We start from the raw sequence: 20,118 nt of genomic DNA on the forward strand, positions 1-20,118 counted from the left end.
CGACCCCGTGTAAGAGCTCTCTCTCTCTCGACCCCGTGTAAGAGCTCTCTCTCTCGACCCCGTGTGAAAGCTCTCTCTCTCTCTCGACCCCGTGTCAGAGCTCTCTCTCTCGACCCCGTGTAAGAGCTCTCTCTCTCGACCCCGTGTAAGAGCTCTCTCTCTCGACCCCGTGTAAAAGCTCTCTCTCTCGACCCCGTGTAAGAGCTCTCTCTCTCGACCCCGTGTAAGAGCTCTCTCTCTCGACCCCGTGTAAGAGCTCTCTCTCTCGACCCCGTGTAAGAGCTCTCTCTCTCGACCCCGTGTAAGAGCTCTCTCTCTCGACCCCGTGTAAGAGCTCTCTCTCTCTCGAGACCCCGTGTAAAAGCTCTCTCTCTCGACCCCGGGTGAAAGCTCTCTCTCTCTCGACCCCGTGTCAGAGCTCTCTCTCTCGACCCCGTGTAAAAGCTCTCTCTCTCGACCCCGTGTAAGAGCTCTCTCTCTCGACCCCGTGTAAGAGCTCTCTCTCTCGACCCCGTGTAAAAGCTCTCTCTCTCGACCCCGTGTAAAAGCTCTCTCTCTCGACCCCGTGTTGCTTAGAGCTCTCTCTCTCGACCCCGTATAAGAGCTCTCTCTCTCTCGTCCCCGTGTAAAAGCTCTCTCTCTCGACCCCGTGTAAGAGCTCTCTCTCTCGACCCCGTGTAAGAGCTCTCTCTCTCGACCCCGTGTAAGAGCTCTCTCTCTCGACCCCGTGTAAGAGCTCTCTCTCTCGACCCCGTGTTGCAGAGAGCTCTCTCTCTCGACCCCGTGTAAGAGCTCTCTCTCTCGACCCCGTGTAAAAGCTCTCTCTCTCGACCCCGTGTTGCAGAGAGCTCTCTCTCTCGACCCCGTGTAAAAGCTCTCTCTCTCGACGAGAGTTGGGTGTAACGCGTTACTGTAATAATATTACTTTGTCGGTAACGGAGTAGTGTAACGCGTTACTTTTATAATCCAGTAATCACACTACAGTTACTAACATTGCCCCGACACGCGTTACTTCGTTACTTTCTAAAATCAGTCATAATCAAACCTCAACAAACACCTGCAAAGAACACATGCTAAGGTGAAGCTAACGCACATAGCTGTTGTTTATTTATCACACACGTAGTCTGTTCTTCTTCTCTGTTTTCCGGTTGTTGCCTGTCTTGAATGACGAATACACACTACCGCCGGCTGCTGGTAAGGAGAGTTATTGCCACTCACGCATGCGCAGTTCGTACGTGCTCGGCTGAAGTCTTTTCGGTGTGCTCCAGTCTGGCTCCAGTGCAACACATGGCCAACACGCAGGAGAACACGCTGACGCAACAGCGTGAGCAGAGATAGACTGCGCAAAATATACAGATAGCAGGAGACAGAGGACAGCCACGGTCAGATAGCAGGAGACAGAGGACAGCCACGGTCAGATAGCAGGAGACAGAGGACAGCCACGGTCAGATAGCAGGAGACAGAGGACAGCCACGGTCAGATAGGAAAACATTCAGGAGCTATCTGGATCAGTCTTATGCGACAATGGAACCTGAACTAAAGAGAACATTTGAAACTTTAGCAGTCTGCGTGATCTGCCTGCAGGGAGGGGCGGGCCGGCCCTGCGAGTAAAGTAACGAGTAAAGTAACGAGTAAAGTAACTAATTACTTTATGTAGAGTGTAACGAAGTAGTGTAATATATTACTTTTTTAAAAAGTAATATGTAATATGTAATATATTACTTTTTTTTAGTAAATACCCCATCTCTGCTCTCGACCCCGTGTAAAAGCTCTCTCTCTCGACCCCGTGTAAGAGCTCTCTCTCTCGACCCCGTGTAAAACCTCCCTGATGTGGAAAGAAAACGACTGTTGAATGTATCAAATACATGAATTGAGCTCTCAGCATATCGAGTGCCAGACTGAACTCTGAAGAGTGCATTTAATAAAGGGACCTTGATGGTGACCCTCCTGGTCTTTCCTCTAGCCCCCCCATCAGGTCAAACATTTCACTCACTCACAAAAAAGATTGAAATGTAGGGGGATATTATTCAAGTTGCTACATTAAAGTGAGGCGTCCCCTGCCGTCTGCTTTTTTCCGTGCTACCTCTTGGAGATGTCAATAATATTTAATAAAAAAAACATATAGGATTTACAGATCCCATTTTCAGGAATTAAATAAAAAATGTTTAAAGAATATTATTAAAGTAAAGGTATAGGATTTCTAAATTGTAAAAGTACTTGCATTCAAAATCGAATTCACGTAAAAGTACAAAAGTTCGTAATGGCCCATTTCAGAATCATAATGAGTTGCTGGATTATATTTATTTTTATTGATGTGTTTTTATCAGAGCTCATTTAAATACTTCATATACTGCTACTGGATGTCTTCACCTTTACAAATATATCAAAGTGTATTTAATAATTCATTTATATTCTGTATTAGCTAATAATCTATATCTAAAAAACTGTCAAATAAATGTAGTTTATGTTTTAGTGTATTCTAATGTGGCTTTTGTTTATAATCTGAACCTGAAAAAGTAACTGATAACTAATTTTGTCAAATAAATGTAGTCGAGTAAAAAATGCAATATTGGCTTCTGAAGTATAAAGTAGCATTAACTGAGAATACTGAAGTGAAGTACTAGCTCAGAAATGTCCCTCACCCAAACAGGAGCGAGGTGAGTCAGGATGATACCGGCTGTGACTGACTGGACATCATCTGCAAGCAAATATTCAGCATGAAGGATTACAATTCATTTTCCTTTAGTTTAAATCTCAGTTAAATCAAGACGGAGAATATAATCTTGATGTTGTCATAGTGATGTCATCATTGGAGATGTAGGCTGGTGAGTTAGACCTGAGTGTTCACCAGCACGGCGAGGGAGTGTCTGATACAAATAGTTATTTAGTTTCATTTTGGGAAATGTAGAATCCAGTGTTTTTTGGAGCTCACCTGGGACTGAAAGTCACGATATGTCTGAGTTGGCTCTGTGTGTATCCTTTTTGTTTTTTTATCTGTTACTCGTTTTACTCAATGTAATTTTAAATATTTCTGCTTTATAGGACCCAAATAAATATAATACTCAAACTAGAATTTATTTAAACAGTTTCACATGTTTATCATATTAGACTGTAGAAAATGATGTTTGTTACTAAATAAGCTGCATGAGAGAGAGAACTTTGACAGCTGCTAAATAGCACATTTTAACACTGTAGTACTTCTTACACACTGCGTAAAGGTTACTGGCAACACCTACTGGAGCCTTTCTCCAAGTGTTAGTGTTGCATTGGACGTAAACATGCATCTCTCCTGGTGATGCAACCTCTGCTGTCGGGAGGCAACTGTGTTGACTTACCGCCTTGCCACCAATGTGCGGAAAACAGCTGACGAGGGGAGGGGTGGGGTGGGGTAAGGGGGTGGGGGGGGGGGGGGGGGGTCCTCTCCTCAGCATCCCTCTGATGCAGATCAGTCAGCCACCCAGTCCTCAGGGTTGTTCAGAAGTTAAGACGTGCTCCACAAGTCCACCACCATGAGACAACAGCTGCCAGTGATAGCCCACAGCCCACCCCCCCAGTGTAATGCCCTTGTTTAATCCACTATTCCAAAAAATATGGTCTAGTAACCAGCATAGGGATGTGCCTGAATGCACCTCATGCTCACTGTGCAAATTGCCCAACATATGCAGGTTAGCATCGTCAGTCTCTGTGCTGCGGACCCTGCTATACATTTCTAACATAGCACTTTGGGGTACTCAACATTTCCGGGTTCACTAAAGGACCCTATGAGCGGCAAACGGACACTAGGCATTATCATACAATTACATTTAACCATTTAGTTAAGGGCTGCACAGTTTAACGGGGATTGGTCAAAGAAAAGGACAACACATCCTGATTAGTCGTAGACTAAGGATTACATTGTTCCATCAGCCTGAGTGAGTTATCAGCGACACACACAGTATGGTATCAATGAGGTCTGCTCAGTCCGTCAGTGTTCAGGAAGCCGTTATGTGGATGCTGTTTAGTAACAATACCAGACCAGCTCTCTTTTTGACGTTGATCTTTTTCATCATTTTATTATATATATATTTATAATATGTACAGAAAAAAAACATGATCAAACTCAGCAGGGAGACAGCACCAAAGTGAACAAGCCGAACAGAAAAAAGACAGAAGGTGAGTGACAGGCAGCTCCTGCCCGGTGCTTTTTATTAACAACAACACCTAGTGAGTGCCTTTAATAAGCCATTGAACAGCCATGGACAAGTGTGCAAATGACTTGGACACAAATACCCCTTTCCCCGGAAACCAAGAGAGACGGCTCAGAAAGAAAAGTGTCTTTTCATCGGAATCACATTCATCAGTGAAAGCCCCCCCATTCAGATTCCCCTTCTCATTCTTCCATCGACTGGACAACACGGTATTCAATGAATACATTAAAATCAGTAGAATAACAAGACTTGCTGAAAGAAAGATTTAAAAAAAAAAAAGGACAACATCCAGGGTGTGTGTGTGTGTGTGTCTCAAGTGTTAGGTTTCAAACGATTGCTTGTTCTGCGTCTACTCAAGTGTGATACCAGGATGCCAACATGTGTCCATAAAGCTTCAGGAATGTTACACGCAACCCTGACACCCACGCACACGCAACCCTGACGCACACGCACAGCTGTTTCCTTCCCTTCCTCTTAATGTGAGATTAAAGTCCTGCAAAGCAAACTACTGTATTCCAGTACACACACACACACACACACACACACACACACACACACCACACACACACACACACACACACACACACACACACACACACACACACACACACACACACCACACACACACACACACACACACACACACACACACACACACACACACACACACACACACACACACACACACACACACACACACACACACACACACACCACACACACACACACACACACACACACACACACACACACCACAGGATAATGTGACTCCTGCAGTCGGATGTATCAACTTGCAGCAATGGGTTGCCTTGAATTGGGAGTTCATATCCGGTCTGCAAACCAAGACCAGTCAGTCCCGGAATCTCCAGACACCCCGAACACAACACAGGGATGGAGCAGACCACATGCTTTGGTTCAGCATGGATCTCCCTGCTGTGTAGGAGCCACAGATAACCGAGTGAAGTCAAAACAAAGTGAGTTCTTGGAAGGCCCTAATGCGTGTTTCCAGTTCTCAGAGTTCACGTCAGTGTGGAGGCCCCTCCACAGAAATCAGTGTGGAGGCCCCTCCACAGAAGTCAGTGTGGAGGCCCCTCCACAGAAGTCAGTGTGGAGGCCCCTCCACAGCAGTCAGTGTGGAGGCCCCTCCACAGAAGCTCTTTTCCTCACACTCCTCCTAGTTTCCCTGGAAGTAGACCTAACACAGCTACGAGAAGCGCTCCAGGCATGTAAACACTCTCCTACCTTTGCCATTTCAACGTTACCATGCCAACAGGGGGCATTTAATGACAACCGGCTAGCAAGGTCCTAACAGAACATCAGATCTGTTCACAAATATGTCTTGCAAGACGGATTAATATGTTCCTCTCATGTAAATATACCCAATAGAATGAAATGTCACGCTGAAGTCCAAGTTCACTCGGAAACACTGCTTCTTTAAGATGCCTTTAGGAGGTTTAAATGATATGGGAATTCTTCCTGTGTCCGTGTCCATGATTATTAACATTTCTTTAAAAATGTAGAAGGGTCTTTTGCTTTGTTGAACATGAAAGCTTCAGTAGACTTCAAATAAAGTGCCTCCTTCGTCCTGTTCTTGAACATATAGCCTTGTTTATTAAAAGTATAGCGAGTAATGATTGTAAGGGACTCAAATGTGAAAGAAATAATCACAACTGGCAAACTAAAGCATCTGACCAGAAAGCCAAACTGCACAGGGACGAATAAGAAACCGAATGTGACACGACTACAACAGGTCGTTCTCAGGGAAGTTACAGCAGCCCCCCCCAGCAGACAGACACACCTCCACCTCAGCCCCCCCAGCAGACAGACACACCTCCACCTGCAAACAAGCAAGAAATGAAATCCTAAAAGCTATCCGTCACCCGCTGAGCACGAGAATTTAAGCAAATTATACACGTCTCCTTCAGAAGTGTCGATGAGTAAATAAAAAAAAACAATAAATCCACAACAACAATAAATTGTAAGATCAACGCAGAATGTTGCCAATCGCTTTCATTTAAGTTAAATCTTCCCCCTCTATGCATCTGCTCTGGAATATTTAGTGTCTCCAGGAAGCCCCCGTGTCAAATGTTACAGCATGTCGTCACGTTGCTTGCTGTTAATGTATGAGATGAAAACTAAGAGTCAAATGAACCCCATATCCTGCTGTTCTCTCAGCCGCGCCTCCACCCCAGCTCTGACGTCTCTATGTGGAATTAAGTCACCTGCCAGCACTCCTCTTCTTCCCCAAGTGTTGAGCAGTGAATGCTTCCCTCAGAACCAAGTGCGATCCCTCTTTGCATCTAGATCTTCTCCTGTATGTAGCCGAGCCAAAGTAGCAAAACAATTCATTTCAGAGGAAATGCCCCTGACCAATCACGTTCTGACTTTAAGAGAACATGGATCCAAAGGAAGCAGGCTATGGTATTAGCCGTGTGGTACAGAGTGGCCTCTTGAGTAAACCGTGTTAACTGGCTGTTAGCGACCAAGCTAGCTGGCTTGCTAAATGCAACTGGTTGGCTTGCAAATTAGCCCCACAAGTAGCCGCTATGCTACCTAGCTTGTTGCGCTAGAAGGTGACTTTTATTTTGCTCTGCCACTTCAGAATGCTTCAAATTAAATCATTGTCGGTTCCAAACACCTCTTTCCGTGGTGCCCATGTGGGACTGCTTCCAACAATGTTTGGAACTTCAACCCGACAATCAGTTTAGGGCAAGGTCACACATGAGCCAATGAGGACCCCTGACGGGTTTGACCAAAGTTGAACTCTATGCCAAGCAGAGACTCGTCATCACTCGTGCCGAATGGAAGTCAAGGTGAGTTGAATATTCATTCAGCAAACGTGTGACCATGGCCTGATTCAGCACCAGCTGCATGTGAGGAGTTTGCATTCTTCACATGACGACTGCCAGTTCCCTCAAAGTGTGTTCAGACAGAAACCCAGGTCAATTCTTAATGCTAGCGAGATTGCATTCAGACTCTATGGAAAGGCATTACCAGATGCAGGTTCACCGGGGGTCTGGGATCAGACGTGTGTCCCTGCTGCCCTACCAGCTGGTAGTGTGGTTACAGAGAAACGAATAGTAATATAAATCCTTGCTTGATGCAGAATTAAAACAACCACAGTAAGAGCAGCAGCTGGATAATAGTTTGTGGGGAAACTACACAATGCGTGTCCAAAGCCTTTGGCAATCAAAGGGGATCGCACACATCTGATGCCAAGTGTAGGTGGTTGGGCCTGTTGACCCGCTGCAATATGATTGGCTGTTTGCCAAGTACTGTCTTAGCTCGTAGTTGGCAGAGGCAAATGTTTCCTTTCAATTGACAGCGCATAAAAAGGGCGAGTCAAGCATTAGAACAGCAAGTTGTGGAGAGCACGTGAACGATAAACCTCAAGTCATTGCTTCCTGTCTGAACACACCTTAAGAAACAGAGTGGCTTCAGGAGAGGACAGACGGAGGAGAGGCTTTCCCCCGGACCTCCACCGATACAGTTCAACCACTGTTCAGCAAGAGAGCATCTACAGTGTGTGTGTGTGTGTGTGTGTGTGTGTGTGTGTGTGTGTGTGTGTGTGTGTGTGTGTGTGTGTGTGTGTGTGGTGTGTGTGGTGTGTGTGGTGTGTAGGTGCGTGCGTGTAGGTGTGTGTGTGTGTGTGTGTGTGTGTGTGTGTGTGTGTGTGTGTGTGTGTGTGTGTGTGTGTGTGTGTGTGTGTGTGTGTGTGTGTGTGTGTGTGTGTGTGTGTGTGTGTGTGTGGATAAGCTCACTTGTATCTAAACCGAACCTTCCTCTGCCTCACTTCCATCCTAAATCAATAGCAATCTTCCCCGTGTCTCCTCTCTGTCCTCTTGGCAGAAAGTCAAAGTGGCCTCAGGGCCCCTCCCTTTCCTCTCCGGTGGTTGACGGGTGTAGGGGCCCAAATGGTTCAATCTGTTTTCTAATCTTAACAATCTTACAGTTTACTCCTCTGATCAACCGCCCCCGGATCTCCAGAAGGCGGCTAGAGGGGGGTGTGATGGAGGAGTGGGGGGTGAGGGAACACAGACGGAGAAGAGAGGGAGATTTCAGTGGGAATGGTGGAGGTGATGGTCAGGGTGGGCGGGCGGGTGTGGAGCGAGGGGTCTTTAACAGCAGCCCCCTCCGGACTGCCTGACAGGAGTGCTATCGATCTTGAGGTTGGGCTTGTCTCCGCCGGCTGTGGCCCCGGGGCCCATGCGCTTCTTGATCTCTGCTGCCATGGTCATGAAGGCCTGCTCTACGTTGGTGGCGTTCTTGGCGCTGGTCTCCAGGAAGGGGATGGCCAGGGAGTCGGCAAACTCCTGATGGAGAACATGGAGAACACTTATAGTGGGACAGGGAACTCATCACACAGACATGGAGCAACGGGTGCTGTATTCAAGTCAAACACAAAAACAGATCAATAATGAATAATCATAAAGATGCCCAATGATGCTCCTTGGGGTGCTCCCTCTCCTGTCGTGTGTGCTATAGCTTTCAGTGCATGTCAACGGTCTGCAGAGGCTGAACCCCCTGAGAGTTTCTCTCCCACACACCAGTGGTCACGGTACATTGGGGTGAGGTAGCATGATGTGACATCCGGAGCATGTTCTGTTTCTTGGAAGGCTGCAGGGCGTGTTCACATTCAGAGAAACAATCCTTACGTTTCCTTAAAGGCTATTGATTTGAACAATCTGCAGTAAGTGTGAGTTTCTAACAGCTATCAAAAACATGCCAAAGTACAACGGACTGTTGAATAAAAGCTATGTGTCCGTGTGTCAGCAGTGATAGGTATGCCTGTTGGAGAGGGGTAGTCGGCTGCGTCTCCATTAGAGCACAGTGCCTTGTGCACCCCGCCCTCACAGGTGAGAGGAAGAATCATGCGACTGCCTCACCTTGGCCGTTGTGTAGTCCACTACTTTCTTAGTGGTCAGGTCACACTTGTTGCCCACCAGAAGCTTGTTGACATTTTCACTGGCGTAGCGGTCGATTTCCTGCAGCCACTGCTTGACGTTGTTATAGGACTCCTGCAGAGACAAGGATGTGAGCTCTGGAGCTGACTGCAGCACTCGGCAGGCATACAGCTAAAGGTCATTGTAGTACATCATTAACACCTGAACAATCTACAGAAACCACACACCAGAGCCCGGCAGGAGCAGCGTGTCGTGGAGCTGCAGTGACGGGGTTCTCTACTCGTGCACATCGGGTCATGAAAGTGATGCAACTGTTTTCTAGGCTGTGTTTAGCAATGAATTATAGTGTGATCTTTTTATATGTGTCACAATGATGTATTCATACAGCCATATAATACAAATACATAGCTATATATGTCATGCTAGGACAAGACACAACTGGGAGTGTGTGTCCATGTAACCCACATCAGACCAGGGGAACAGGCAATGAACAGCATTTGGACACAGAATGTATATTTATCAAAGTAACAAGCGATAGCACCCTGAAGCAGTGAAGACCCACCTGATCCGTCACATCATATACAACAATGATGCCGTGAGCTCCGCGGTAGTAACTGGAGGTGATGGTACGAAACCTCTCCTGACCGGCAGTGTCCCACTGGCAGAGACACAGGCAGAGAAAGAACATTAGTAAACAACGTGAACAAATGGATTAATACCTTAACTTAGAACACCTTGAGACAATCCAGCATCTCAGGTGTTGTTCTGACTCACGGAGCAGTACGCAGAAGTGCAGCATTGAGGAGAAGATGTACCGTAAACAAATGGAGTGTAGCAACATCAATGCTATTGAGCTTATTTGTGGGTAGCAAAATAGCAGCGCTTGGAAATACACAAATAGCACTGAGCAGCAGAGTGGTGTGATGGTGCAACGATGCAGGTAGTGATGTGGAAATGCACATCATTCAGAGTTTCCCATATTAACTGACAGAGTACAGCTCACCCCCCCCCCCCCCCCACACTTCTTTCAGCAGCCTCTGTTTGGTGTAAAGAGGAAAAGCAATGCTTTGAAGCAGTTGGCTGAGAGGAAGCCCTGCTCCTGGGTCTGTGAAGAACAGTTCCGCCTGAAGTGCACGATGTGAGCATCCTCAGCTCTGCTCTGACTCACGTCTGCTGACCGAAGGGACCTGGTTATCTGAACGCTGTTCTCTGAAGCACGCTGCTGCATTTAGTCACCCTGTTGCGTCCTCCTCAGCCATCACAACCATCACCACAGAAAACTTGCTTTATCCGGGGAATGGGTTCTGCGGCCGGGGCTCCATTTTAGAAGGATCAAAATAGAATAAAACATACGTTGAAATATAACCTTCATAAAACAATAGAGGAAGTGGAATAAAGGTGTTGATCTAAACACAAGGCGTCAAAGCTACAGCAACAGGGTTCCACTGCAGCACACACAGAACAATCTCATCTGAGTGGCCTCTGCCACCAAGCTGCTTCTCTGACATCACCTGTGCTACTCCTACTGGTGTTCTTGATCTACTTTGGGAATGTATCACTTTGTAACACAAAGGAGAATCTCGTACAAGGTTCTTAAAGCTGAAGTAATGTGAGCTTCAGGTTAGGGTTCATTTGTACCGTGAGAGTCAGCTAAAGGACGGGAACATGAGGCGTGTTTCAATGCACAAGAGCAAGTCAATCAAGAGCCCTGTGAAGTGCGCTTGTAGTTGTTGTGTATCTCTACAGCATTAGCAGAGCTGCTGTGTGTGTGCGTAACACACTGGTGTCTCAGGTGGTGTCGCCTGGCCCTTTAAATAAAAACAGGATCCTCTTACAGCTTGCACCAAGTCTCAAATACGCACACACAGAAGGCTCTTGTGTGTTTGGATAACAATGGCTGGCTCTAAGCCCTAGCTCAGGTGTGTGTGTGTGTGTGTGTGTGTGTGTGTGTGTGTGTGTGTGTGTGTGTGTGTGTGTGTGTGTGTGTGTGTGTGTGTGTGTGTGTGTGTGTGTGTGTGTGTGTGTGTGTGTGTGTGTGTGTGTGTGTGTGTGTGTGTGCTCACAATCTGCAGTTTGATGGTCTTGCCATCCAACTCGATGGTGCGGATCTTGAAGTCCACGCCGATGGTGCTGATGTAGCTCTCCGTGTAGGTGTCGTCCTGCAGAGAGAACGGGAGTGAGCATGGGACCACAGGTTGTGTAAGAGCAACGATTTGAAGAGACCACAAGAGGGAGCAGACTTACCGCGAAACGCAGCAGGAGACAGGACTTCCCTACCCCAGAGTCTCCAATGAGGAGCAGCTTGAACAGATAGTCACTGCAAGAGAACATTCCAGGTCAGAACAGGGCCACATCTTAGGCTCAGCGCGCGCACCACGTCTCAATGCCGTGTGCCGCGTGTTACACGTTGACTCACAGCTTCCTCATCACCAAGGTGAACAGTGTTTTCATGAGTATACACCTTTGTTTTCTGAGAGACCACGAAGCAGATGTTCAAACCAATACCCCAACATGTTGTCTGCATGCCTCTGCTATCACCTGGGTGCCTCTCAGCTCCAGGACCGATGGAAAGACTGAAGGATGCTCCCTTGTTGCTGACGGCTCAGCAGTTTGCTAAAAGAGTTGGTTACTGTGGTTTTAAGCAACAATAACTGCAACAGTAAGAAAGGTGCTGCGTCTGTGGGGACACATTCCGTCTGTGATGGAGTAAAACCAACTACAATGTGTGGTTGTGGTAATATGTAACCCAGTTCCACAATGTGGCTCATGATGGTTTTCTATTAGTATTTAGACACAAATAAATGGCACAAAGGACAAGTATACAAGCGGTTTTGGGTACACACACAACACTTGTTCGTTGATACATTCTTTGTCATTTGGGCCTTAATTTGCATGAGTTGTTGATAAATACTTTGACCGTAGCGTGTGCCAATTTGTTTGTGCCAATTCAAAAGATTTCCTATGTTGGATATTATGTATCAAAACAATCCCTCAGACGTGAAAGTCCCGCATCGTTATTGGATCTTGAAGCTCTGTGGTGAAAAAGGTGCTTGTAACAAATAAGGGTGTCCACCAATCAGAGATCACATCGTCTTTATGTTGCCCATTTTTTTATCTGCATGATTTGTTGAGGTTATACAATACCAATCCAGCAGATGCAACACGACCAAATAGTTTGTGCTTTTATTACAGAGGGTCGAAAGTGGGCTTTTGGCTGACTCATCCAAATCCTAAAATACTTGAGGAGTCTGATCCAATACGAGCAGCAGCTGATTTGTTTACAAGCTACTTACTTTAAAAACATAATCATGGTTCAAAACAAATACATTTAGAATCTTACATGCGATGGTTGATACGCGGTGAAATTAACAACGGTTTTATTAGGAGAATATGATTGCCGATCAACGGATCATTTTAAGAGACAAAAGGTATGGCTTTGTTTAAATGTTGATTTTTATCATTTAAATCATAAGAGTACAGTTAAGAAATGATTTAAATATATTCTGCTTTATTTAGCAAAGTAAATGGCTTTACTTAAGGTTAATTAAATAGCTTGCAACTCTGTTGACTTTTTTGTTGTCCAACTACTGTTTGCTGTTCAATAATAAAGTCAAAGGGGAAAGTATTCTAGGGCTTGGCCGTACTCCCGCACAAACATACAGAATGCACACACAGTGCGATGAATGAAATGTTTACTATAGGCCATCACACACTTGTGCCCCGGGCACGACAGCAGCTTGATCCGGCCCTAGAATTAGAACTTAAACGTTACGGCTGTGGTGCCCATTCCTAACACCCAACACTGATGCTTTAACAATACTTCTTTTAATGTCCTTTGAAGGATTTTAACTGTTATGCTGGTACTGGCAGGTTCTCTTAAAAGGATGGAACAACATCTCCCACCCTCCATCCTCCCAATCCCTGAGAGGAAAACAACATCACATGCATTTGACACACAGCAAAGACAGCTGGAGAGAATTGCCCAATGCCCCTGCTATTCCTGTGTCATAGGAAACTGAGACCTGTCGTGCATCACAGCCACTTGACACTTGATCAACGAGCAATATCTCACAACAGCACTGTAGCAATCAGCCCATTTCACATGTCTGTATGGCTGGGGGTTCTGTTGATGTGGACTGATGTTGAGGGCAGACAACAAACCCAAAGACCATCTTAAGTACATGGCCTTATATACACTTAAACTGAGGGAAGCTGCCAGCTAACAATGGTTATTGTGGCAACATCCATAGCTTCACTGCCATAAGAAGGGCAGTGTATCGTTTGAAACTGTATTCATACTAGTGCCAGAACAGAAATTGAGCTTTGGTTTTGATAAAACGAATTTCAACTGACACATTTTAGTCGGCACCTGATAGTATATAAGCAGATTCTTATTTAAAACACATTGTTTCAAAGATGTATCATTAGGTAGGTTGGTAACCTCACTCCTTGTTAAGTACTACATCGCTGATACACTCGTTGATCATATATATATATATATCATATTAGTTTTCCTTTTAAGTTGTGTTTTATTTAACTAAAACCTAATACATAGAAGTAGAAACGTTTATATTGAGTAATATGAGATGTTTTTGCAAAAGGGTCAGCAGTTATAACCATTAATTAATCATTAATAAACGTGTTATTTTATAACAACCCATCAGATCTGGTTCGCCATTAATAATAAACACTGTTAACTTGGTAATCATTTCATTGTTGTCAAGATAAGGCAAGCGATCTATTGGGGAGGGGTTTCCTAAATCACTTGAGTGTCATGCTTTATGTTTGTAAACAACCTGACAACCTTCAATATGGTATTATTATATGTTATGCCTGTTAATTAAATCATTACAAAAGTATCTGTTAATCATTAATAAACTTAGTAGATACACGTTTTACATAGGGTCGTTTATATTAGAAAGATAACCAGCCCAATCAATTAAATGACAGTATAATGGCAGCCAATATTGAGTAATATCCAATTAGAGGCAATGTTGCACAGTTCGTTTAAAAACACAGGGAAATCCAGAATGTCTGCTAAGGGTGTGGAGGTGTTAGCAAAGCTAGTTAGACAGGGCTCAATAGGGATTGAAAAGCTTCTCCTGTGGACTCCCGGACAGTCGATAGTTTCCGCACCGGCAGACAGATTCGGTGACACCGGGTGTCCTCTCGTTTCATGGCTGCAGGTCAGCCGTCAAACATCTGCTCCCTGCGGTATCACCTGGCGTTAGCCCCAGCATGCAAATAATAGAAGCCAGTTTGGGCATTTTAACTGCAACATTAACACATTGCAAGTATTCAACATTATGACCTGGTAACCTGTTTTAGGTTGGCACCAACCAAATAGTTATGATGACTAATATTTGCTAAATATCAGAGGTGGGAGAAGTACTCAGATCTTCTACTTGAGTCAAGGTAGAAGTACCAGAGTGTAGGAATACTTTGTTACGAGTAAAGTCCGGCATTCAAAATGTTACTCAAGGAAAGGTACAGAAGTATTAGCATCAAATTATACTTAATGAACCAAAAGTAAAACAGTCATTATGCAGATCGGACCATTTCACAATAGTGTATGTTTCTAATATATTATTGATGTGTTTTGAAAGCTGGTAAAGGTGGAACTCATTTCAATTACCTTATTGACTGCTGGGGAGAATGTTAATTCAATCCAGGTGTAAATAAAGTCTTATTTAAGTCTTATTTATATATACCTGCAAAGTAACTAAAGGTACTACATAAACGTAGTGGAGTAAAAGTACAATATATACCTCTGAATTGAAGTAGAGTACAAATACATTTAAATACTCAAGTAAATTTCAAGTATCACAAACTTAAGTACAGTACTTGATTAAATGTACTTATTTACTTAACACCACTGCTAAATATCAGTTTGCGTGTCAGCCTTGAATTAAAGGGGAAGCCATTTTTAAATAATTTGAGTACCCGGCGTCTTAATAGGTACAGTATGCACCTGTGCGTATGAAGATGTAAGGGTCCATATGGAAACAACAACAGGCTCTACTGAGGCCACTGCTCAACAAACTGGATTCCATTACTACATGAAACGACGTTACTGTCAAGCTAAAGCTATCCGTGTTAGTTCTAGTTTCTAGGTTGAGCTATGACCGCGTTCCATCTTGTTTTTCCTCTAGTTTTATACAGCGGACTGGTGGTTTATTTGTCCCGTGAAGAGGTCGCTTGACACGGCCGACACGGTGAGGCACGAGCCCTGTCAGCTGACGTTAAGGAGCCCGAGACATTAAAGGAGCTGTCCGCGCCCTGTTCACAGCCAGCTAGCGAATATCTGACTATACATGTATAGACAGAACAATTAGCATTAATTATTTATACACCATATTAAAACAGTATTCTTTCCAATACAGAGTCTGCCTTAACATGTAGCGTGTTAAATGTAAACTCACTATTCGGGATTCATGGTTTCTCTCTGGATGTGTTTTTCTGTCGGCGAATCTTCCTTCCTACTCCGGCGAAAAAGATGACTTGTAGGTCCGGGTATCCTAGGCACTTGGATGGCTGTTTTACCGTCTCCGTTATCGTCCCGAGGTCGTTCCACTGTATTCGACCTTTATCGTTTCATATACCCTCGATACTAGCGGACATATCCTTGTTTCTTCGGGTCAGGCTGTCGTAATTTACTCCTATTTTCTGCCTTCTGTGTCCGTTGCTTGCTAGGAGCTCAAGATGGCTGCGCAGGTGCGGTAGTGACGTGAGGTGACGTGTCACTACCACTACTCGGTTCAGAAAGCAGGGACGAATCGAGAACAACAGTGGCGCTGGGATTTGTAGTTTATCAGCAAAAGTAGGTTTAAAAAATAACTGTACTCACTGAGGTAAACATGAAGGCATCTGCTAGGGTTGGGTGATGTAAACACAATTATTATTGCTAAAACTCTCAAATATCAACTCCCAATAAAAAAATATATATAGATGTTTAAAAACACAAGTAAAGACATCAAATTGTTAAAATAGTTGTGTTTTGCTGAATCAGATTCTATTATTATTTTAAAAATATGTGTACTTTTAATATAAATTATTCAACTTTATTAGTTAACTTTTATAAAAGGAAATACAATCATTAGGTTTGTCTGTACCAGATCAGAATAAGAATCAGAACTGAGTTTATATGGTGTGAAAACATAAACAACACAAGGAAATAAGCTGTAATTAAAGATAAAAAATAGAACGATTTAAAAAGAAAATATATACAAATACAAAATAAACTAAAAACTTAGCACAATGAATATAGGACGAACTACAGTATAATAGATATTATACAAAACATATAAAAAGTGCAAAATAGATGTTCTTTTCTGTCGCTCTCTCAGTCTATGGGGAAATGCCCCTGAGCATTTTATACAAACACAGTTAATGAGAGTTTCAGTTATAATGTTGTATCTTAAACATTGTCTTTTTTAGTCGTAATCATCCCCCTTAACTGCAGAGCCAGTGATATACTTAAGGTAGCCATCCGCTACTTCCTCATCCTCCTCTCTGGCTGCAGCAGCAGCACCCAGAGGAGTAGGCAGGTACACATTCTCGCATCTCCCCCCACATTCAGTGTGTGTCTCCTGAGAGGCAGCAGCAGCAGCAGCAGCAGCAGCCACCTCCAGGCCGTGGTTGATGTAGCTCTCCTCCTGGCTGGCCTCCAGCTCCGGCAGCTCTGACAGGAGAGCTCTCAGTGTCTCACACAGCTCCCCAAAGCCAGGCCTGAGGCTCGGGTCCTCGTGCCAGCAGCTCTGCATCACCTCGTAACTGTGATGGTGGGGCGAAGGAGGAGGCAGGGTATATACAACTATGCATATTGTTGATTCACACAAATATGTTCTATCGCAATTGTATAAAGGTCCCCTATTATACTCTTCTTCAACATTATATTATAGGTCTCAGATATATACAGAACATGTCTCTGAAGTGTTTGGCTGTAATAACAGACAGATCATTGCAGCATCCCATAATCCCCTCTGTTTCAGCCATGTTCCAAAAGTGCTGACTCTGTATCTGTAGCTTTAAATGCTAATGAGCTGCTGCTGGCCACGCCCCTCTGAGAAGTGATTGGTTTGAAAAAACACAATGGTGCTCTAGGAGGAGATTCAGGTGATAAGGTGTGTGGGGGGGGGGGGGGTTACCTTGGTTGGTTATTGGCTAATGATTGCACAACCCAAAAAAACATTGTGACATCACAAAGTGGCCAAAATCTGATCAGCTCATTTTCTGACAGGTTTTTATAGAAATGGATCAGGAATAAAAGAGAGAACATCTTTTTTTCTGAAACTTTCAGAATCTCTTAACACACTGGGTTACAAGTTACACACACATACAAAATGAATGCGACTTTACTATAATTTGGACAATTTTGTACCAATATTCGGCGGGCCGGATTAAAAAGCCCAACGGGCCGTATATGGCCCGCGGGCCTTAGTTTGCCCATGCCTGATTTAGAGTATGCAGATGATATCATTGTTAGTAGGCTCCAGGATAATGAGACCAGCCACGGCCCTGTCATCGACCACTTTGTCAGGTGGTGTGAGGAGTCCTATCTACAACTGAACATGTTCATTGACATCCCCCACCTACATGAAGTCTATCCATCGTAAATCAGAAAGTGGAATTTGTGCAATCATACAAATATCTCAGGACAATTATTGACAAAAAATTGAGCTCTGAATCAAATTGTGAAGCTGTGTGCAAAAGGTGTCACCTGCTTTTGTATTGTCTTAGGAAACTGTCCTATTTTAACATTGACAAAACCATGATGATCATGTTTATCTTGCTTTTATTGAGTCAATTCTGTTCTTATCTTTAATGTCATGCTTTGGTAACCTGCCTTTAAAGAGCCGACACTCAGATCATAAAGTGGTCCAGCAGACTGACTGGTGAGAACCAGCTGAACCTGGAGTGACAGTCACAGTGGTTATCCAGCTCTAAATGAATGATGACTCCCCCCCACCTCTGCACTCAGAGTTTAAGCTTCCTCCTTTAGGAGGTTAGTTGTCCAAAGTGTAGTACAAAGCGGTATAAAAACACCTTTATTCCAGCAGCTATCGCACAGAGGAATAAGTAGTAGCAGTGTCACACAGATACCTATTTATCAACTACAAATGCCCATACAGTAGTTTTACTAGAGTTTTTTAAATGTTTTGAGTTGTGACGGAGCAGGGTGTACTTTTATTAGAGATGTGTCTGTTGTATGTGTTGTTTTCAGAATGTGTGTCAGGGTAAATCCCTTGTCTTTTTATCTGCAACCCAAATCTAACTACGGGTACCAACAAATAGCCTGAAGCTGAACCGGCGAGGAACTCACAGTTTGTGGTCACAGTCCTGGGGGGGTTTGAGCCTGTGTCCGGACAGCAGCAGCTCCAGCAGCTCGTGGTTGCTCACTCCAGGATAGGGAGTCCTTCCCCGGGACACAATCTCCCACATGGTCACCCCGAAGGACCACTGAGAGGGTAGGGACGACAAATACAGGTAAGACATTGAGAAAAGATCACATTCCAGGAATGAGAGTCCAGTCTCTACTTTCTCACAGCAACTCACTGCTCCATAGCGTTCTTGAGTTGCTCTTTGATCCTAATCCGTTGTTCCCTTCTCAAATCACTAATTCACTCATTTGTATATATCGTTTTAAGGTGGTCCCTTGAGGATTTACCTTCAAATTGTAATTATTCTGCTAACTTAAATGTAAATGTATTCAATATTTCCATTTTGTGAGATTGACAGGCTGGACAAGCATAATGTACACTGCCCTCAATTATATTGGTACATTTATATTGTATATTCATTATATATACTCTATACATATTTATCCTTCATTATTGATACGTATATATTCACTGTTTTGCTTATTTTGTTTATATTCTACTTCTAATATGTATATCTTTATTGTTTTTCATTTGATTTACTTCTGTGCCATGTCTTCTCTTAAAAATAAATTACAAATTGGGATCAATATCTAATCGAATCTTTTATCTTTCTTTCACAGCTGTTAATCATGTGTCTAATGAAGCGATGTCCCGTGAGGCCTGAACTCACCACGTCACTCTTGGTGGTATACAGGGACTCAGCCAGGCTCTCCATCGCCATCCACTTGATTGGCACACGGATCGCCACTTTTTGGCGGTAATAATTGTTGCTGTACATTTTTTTGGACAGGCCGAAGTCAGCCACACACACCCGCAGGTCATCGCCCAGCCTATGGATACAAAACATGCTTTAGGTTAGGCAGGAAGAGGATTAGTGCCAGTAAAAAAAATGTGGGGGACATTTCAGGAAAAATACTTAAAATTCGGAAGTTCTGAATTTCAGAACTCCATTTATTTATTTTTACTTTTGGGCCCATCCCAAAAAAATATTTTCATATGGTCCTAATCCTCTTCTGAACAATGCTTTCTGGAGTATAGGATAAAATAACATCAAATACAGTTCTGATAAACAGTTTTTTTTATTTGTGCTAATACACTTTCTCCTCTAAAGCCTCAGTCTACTTTCGTGATATTTTGATCAGCTTCCTCCCGAGACACAAGCCATGGTTGAATACCAATGGCTAAAGGACAGAGTCACAGTCATATGTGAACAAGGAGTCATTCATTTGCCCCCCCCCCCCCCCCCCCCCCCCTCAATGTCTCCCTCTGATGGACTCACATGCAGTTGCGTGCAGCCAGGTCTCTGTGCAGGAAGCCCTGAGAGCTCAGATACTGCATCCCCCCCGCGATGTCCACCATGAAGCGCAGCAGACTCTGGTGGGGCACAAACTGAGGGGGGGGGGGGGTTGTTTTTAACATTTCTGAACAGACACATGTGCAGATGTAAACATGTTTATGTTGGGGTGTGGGCGGAGGTGGCCGAAGTACTCAGATCTGTACTTGAGTAAAAGTAGAAGTACTCAGGTCTTGTACTTGAGTGAAAGTAGAAGTACTCAGATCTGTACTTGAGTAAAAGTAGAAGTACTCAGGTCTTGTACTTGAGTAAAAGGAGAAGTACCAGAGTGTAGGAATACTCTGTTACAGTGA

General features: G+C 44.1%; 2 protein-coding genes across 3 annotated transcripts in view; both read right to left on the reverse strand.

The window, feature by feature from the left end:
- Window positions 1-5,573: 5,573 nt before the first annotated feature.
- rab1ba (zRAB1B, member RAS oncogene family a) lies at window positions 5,574-15,834 on the reverse strand. The gene is made up of 6 exons (XM_034105749.2): window positions 15,514-15,834; window positions 11,336-11,408; window positions 11,155-11,250; window positions 9,654-9,749; window positions 9,074-9,205; window positions 5,574-8,500 (listed from the first exon to the last, which is right to left on the reverse strand). Exons 1-6 carry the CDS (start codon window positions 15,525-15,527, stop codon window positions 8,306-8,308), a joined length of 606 nt encoding a protein of 201 aa, XP_033961640.1. The 5' UTR covers window positions 15,528-15,834; the 3' UTR covers window positions 5,574-8,305.
- Window positions 15,835-16,185: 351 nt separating this feature from the next.
- The window catches only part of LOC117463492 (tyrosine-protein kinase receptor TYRO3), a 31,697-nt gene continuing 27,764 nt past the window's right edge, over window positions 16,186-20,118 (reverse strand). For both annotated transcript variants that reach the window (XM_034105746.2, XM_034105747.2), the window contains 4 exons: window positions 19,751-19,860; window positions 19,142-19,301; window positions 18,414-18,550; window positions 16,186-16,864 (listed from right to left, as the gene is read on the reverse strand). In XM_034105746.2, the coding sequence (XP_033961637.1) occupies window positions 16,525-16,864; window positions 18,414-18,550; window positions 19,142-19,301; window positions 19,751-19,860 (747 nt within the window). In that variant the 3' untranslated portion in view covers window positions 16,186-16,524. The remainder of the gene's footprint in view (window positions 16,865-18,413; window positions 18,551-19,141; window positions 19,302-19,750; window positions 19,861-20,118) is intronic.

The sequence above is a fragment of the Pseudochaenichthys georgianus genome, chromosome 18 (genome assembly GCF_902827115.2).
Source record: "Pseudochaenichthys georgianus chromosome 18, fPseGeo1.2, whole genome shotgun sequence".
Classification (NCBI taxonomy): Eukaryota; Metazoa; Chordata; class Actinopteri; order Perciformes; family Channichthyidae; genus Pseudochaenichthys; species Pseudochaenichthys georgianus.

Bases quoted from the DNA above. Each gene is read 5' to 3' on its own strand.
- rab1ba (XM_034105749.2), bottom strand. The intron at 11,251-11,335 runs GTAAGTCTGCTC...TTCTCTCTGCAG, and splicing joins GTCTCCTGCTGCGTTTCGCG to GACGACACCTACACGGAGAG. The intron at 9,206-9,653 runs GTGGGTCTTCAC...TTGTCTCTGCAG, and splicing joins TATATGATGTGACGGATCAG to GAGTCCTATAACAACGTCAA.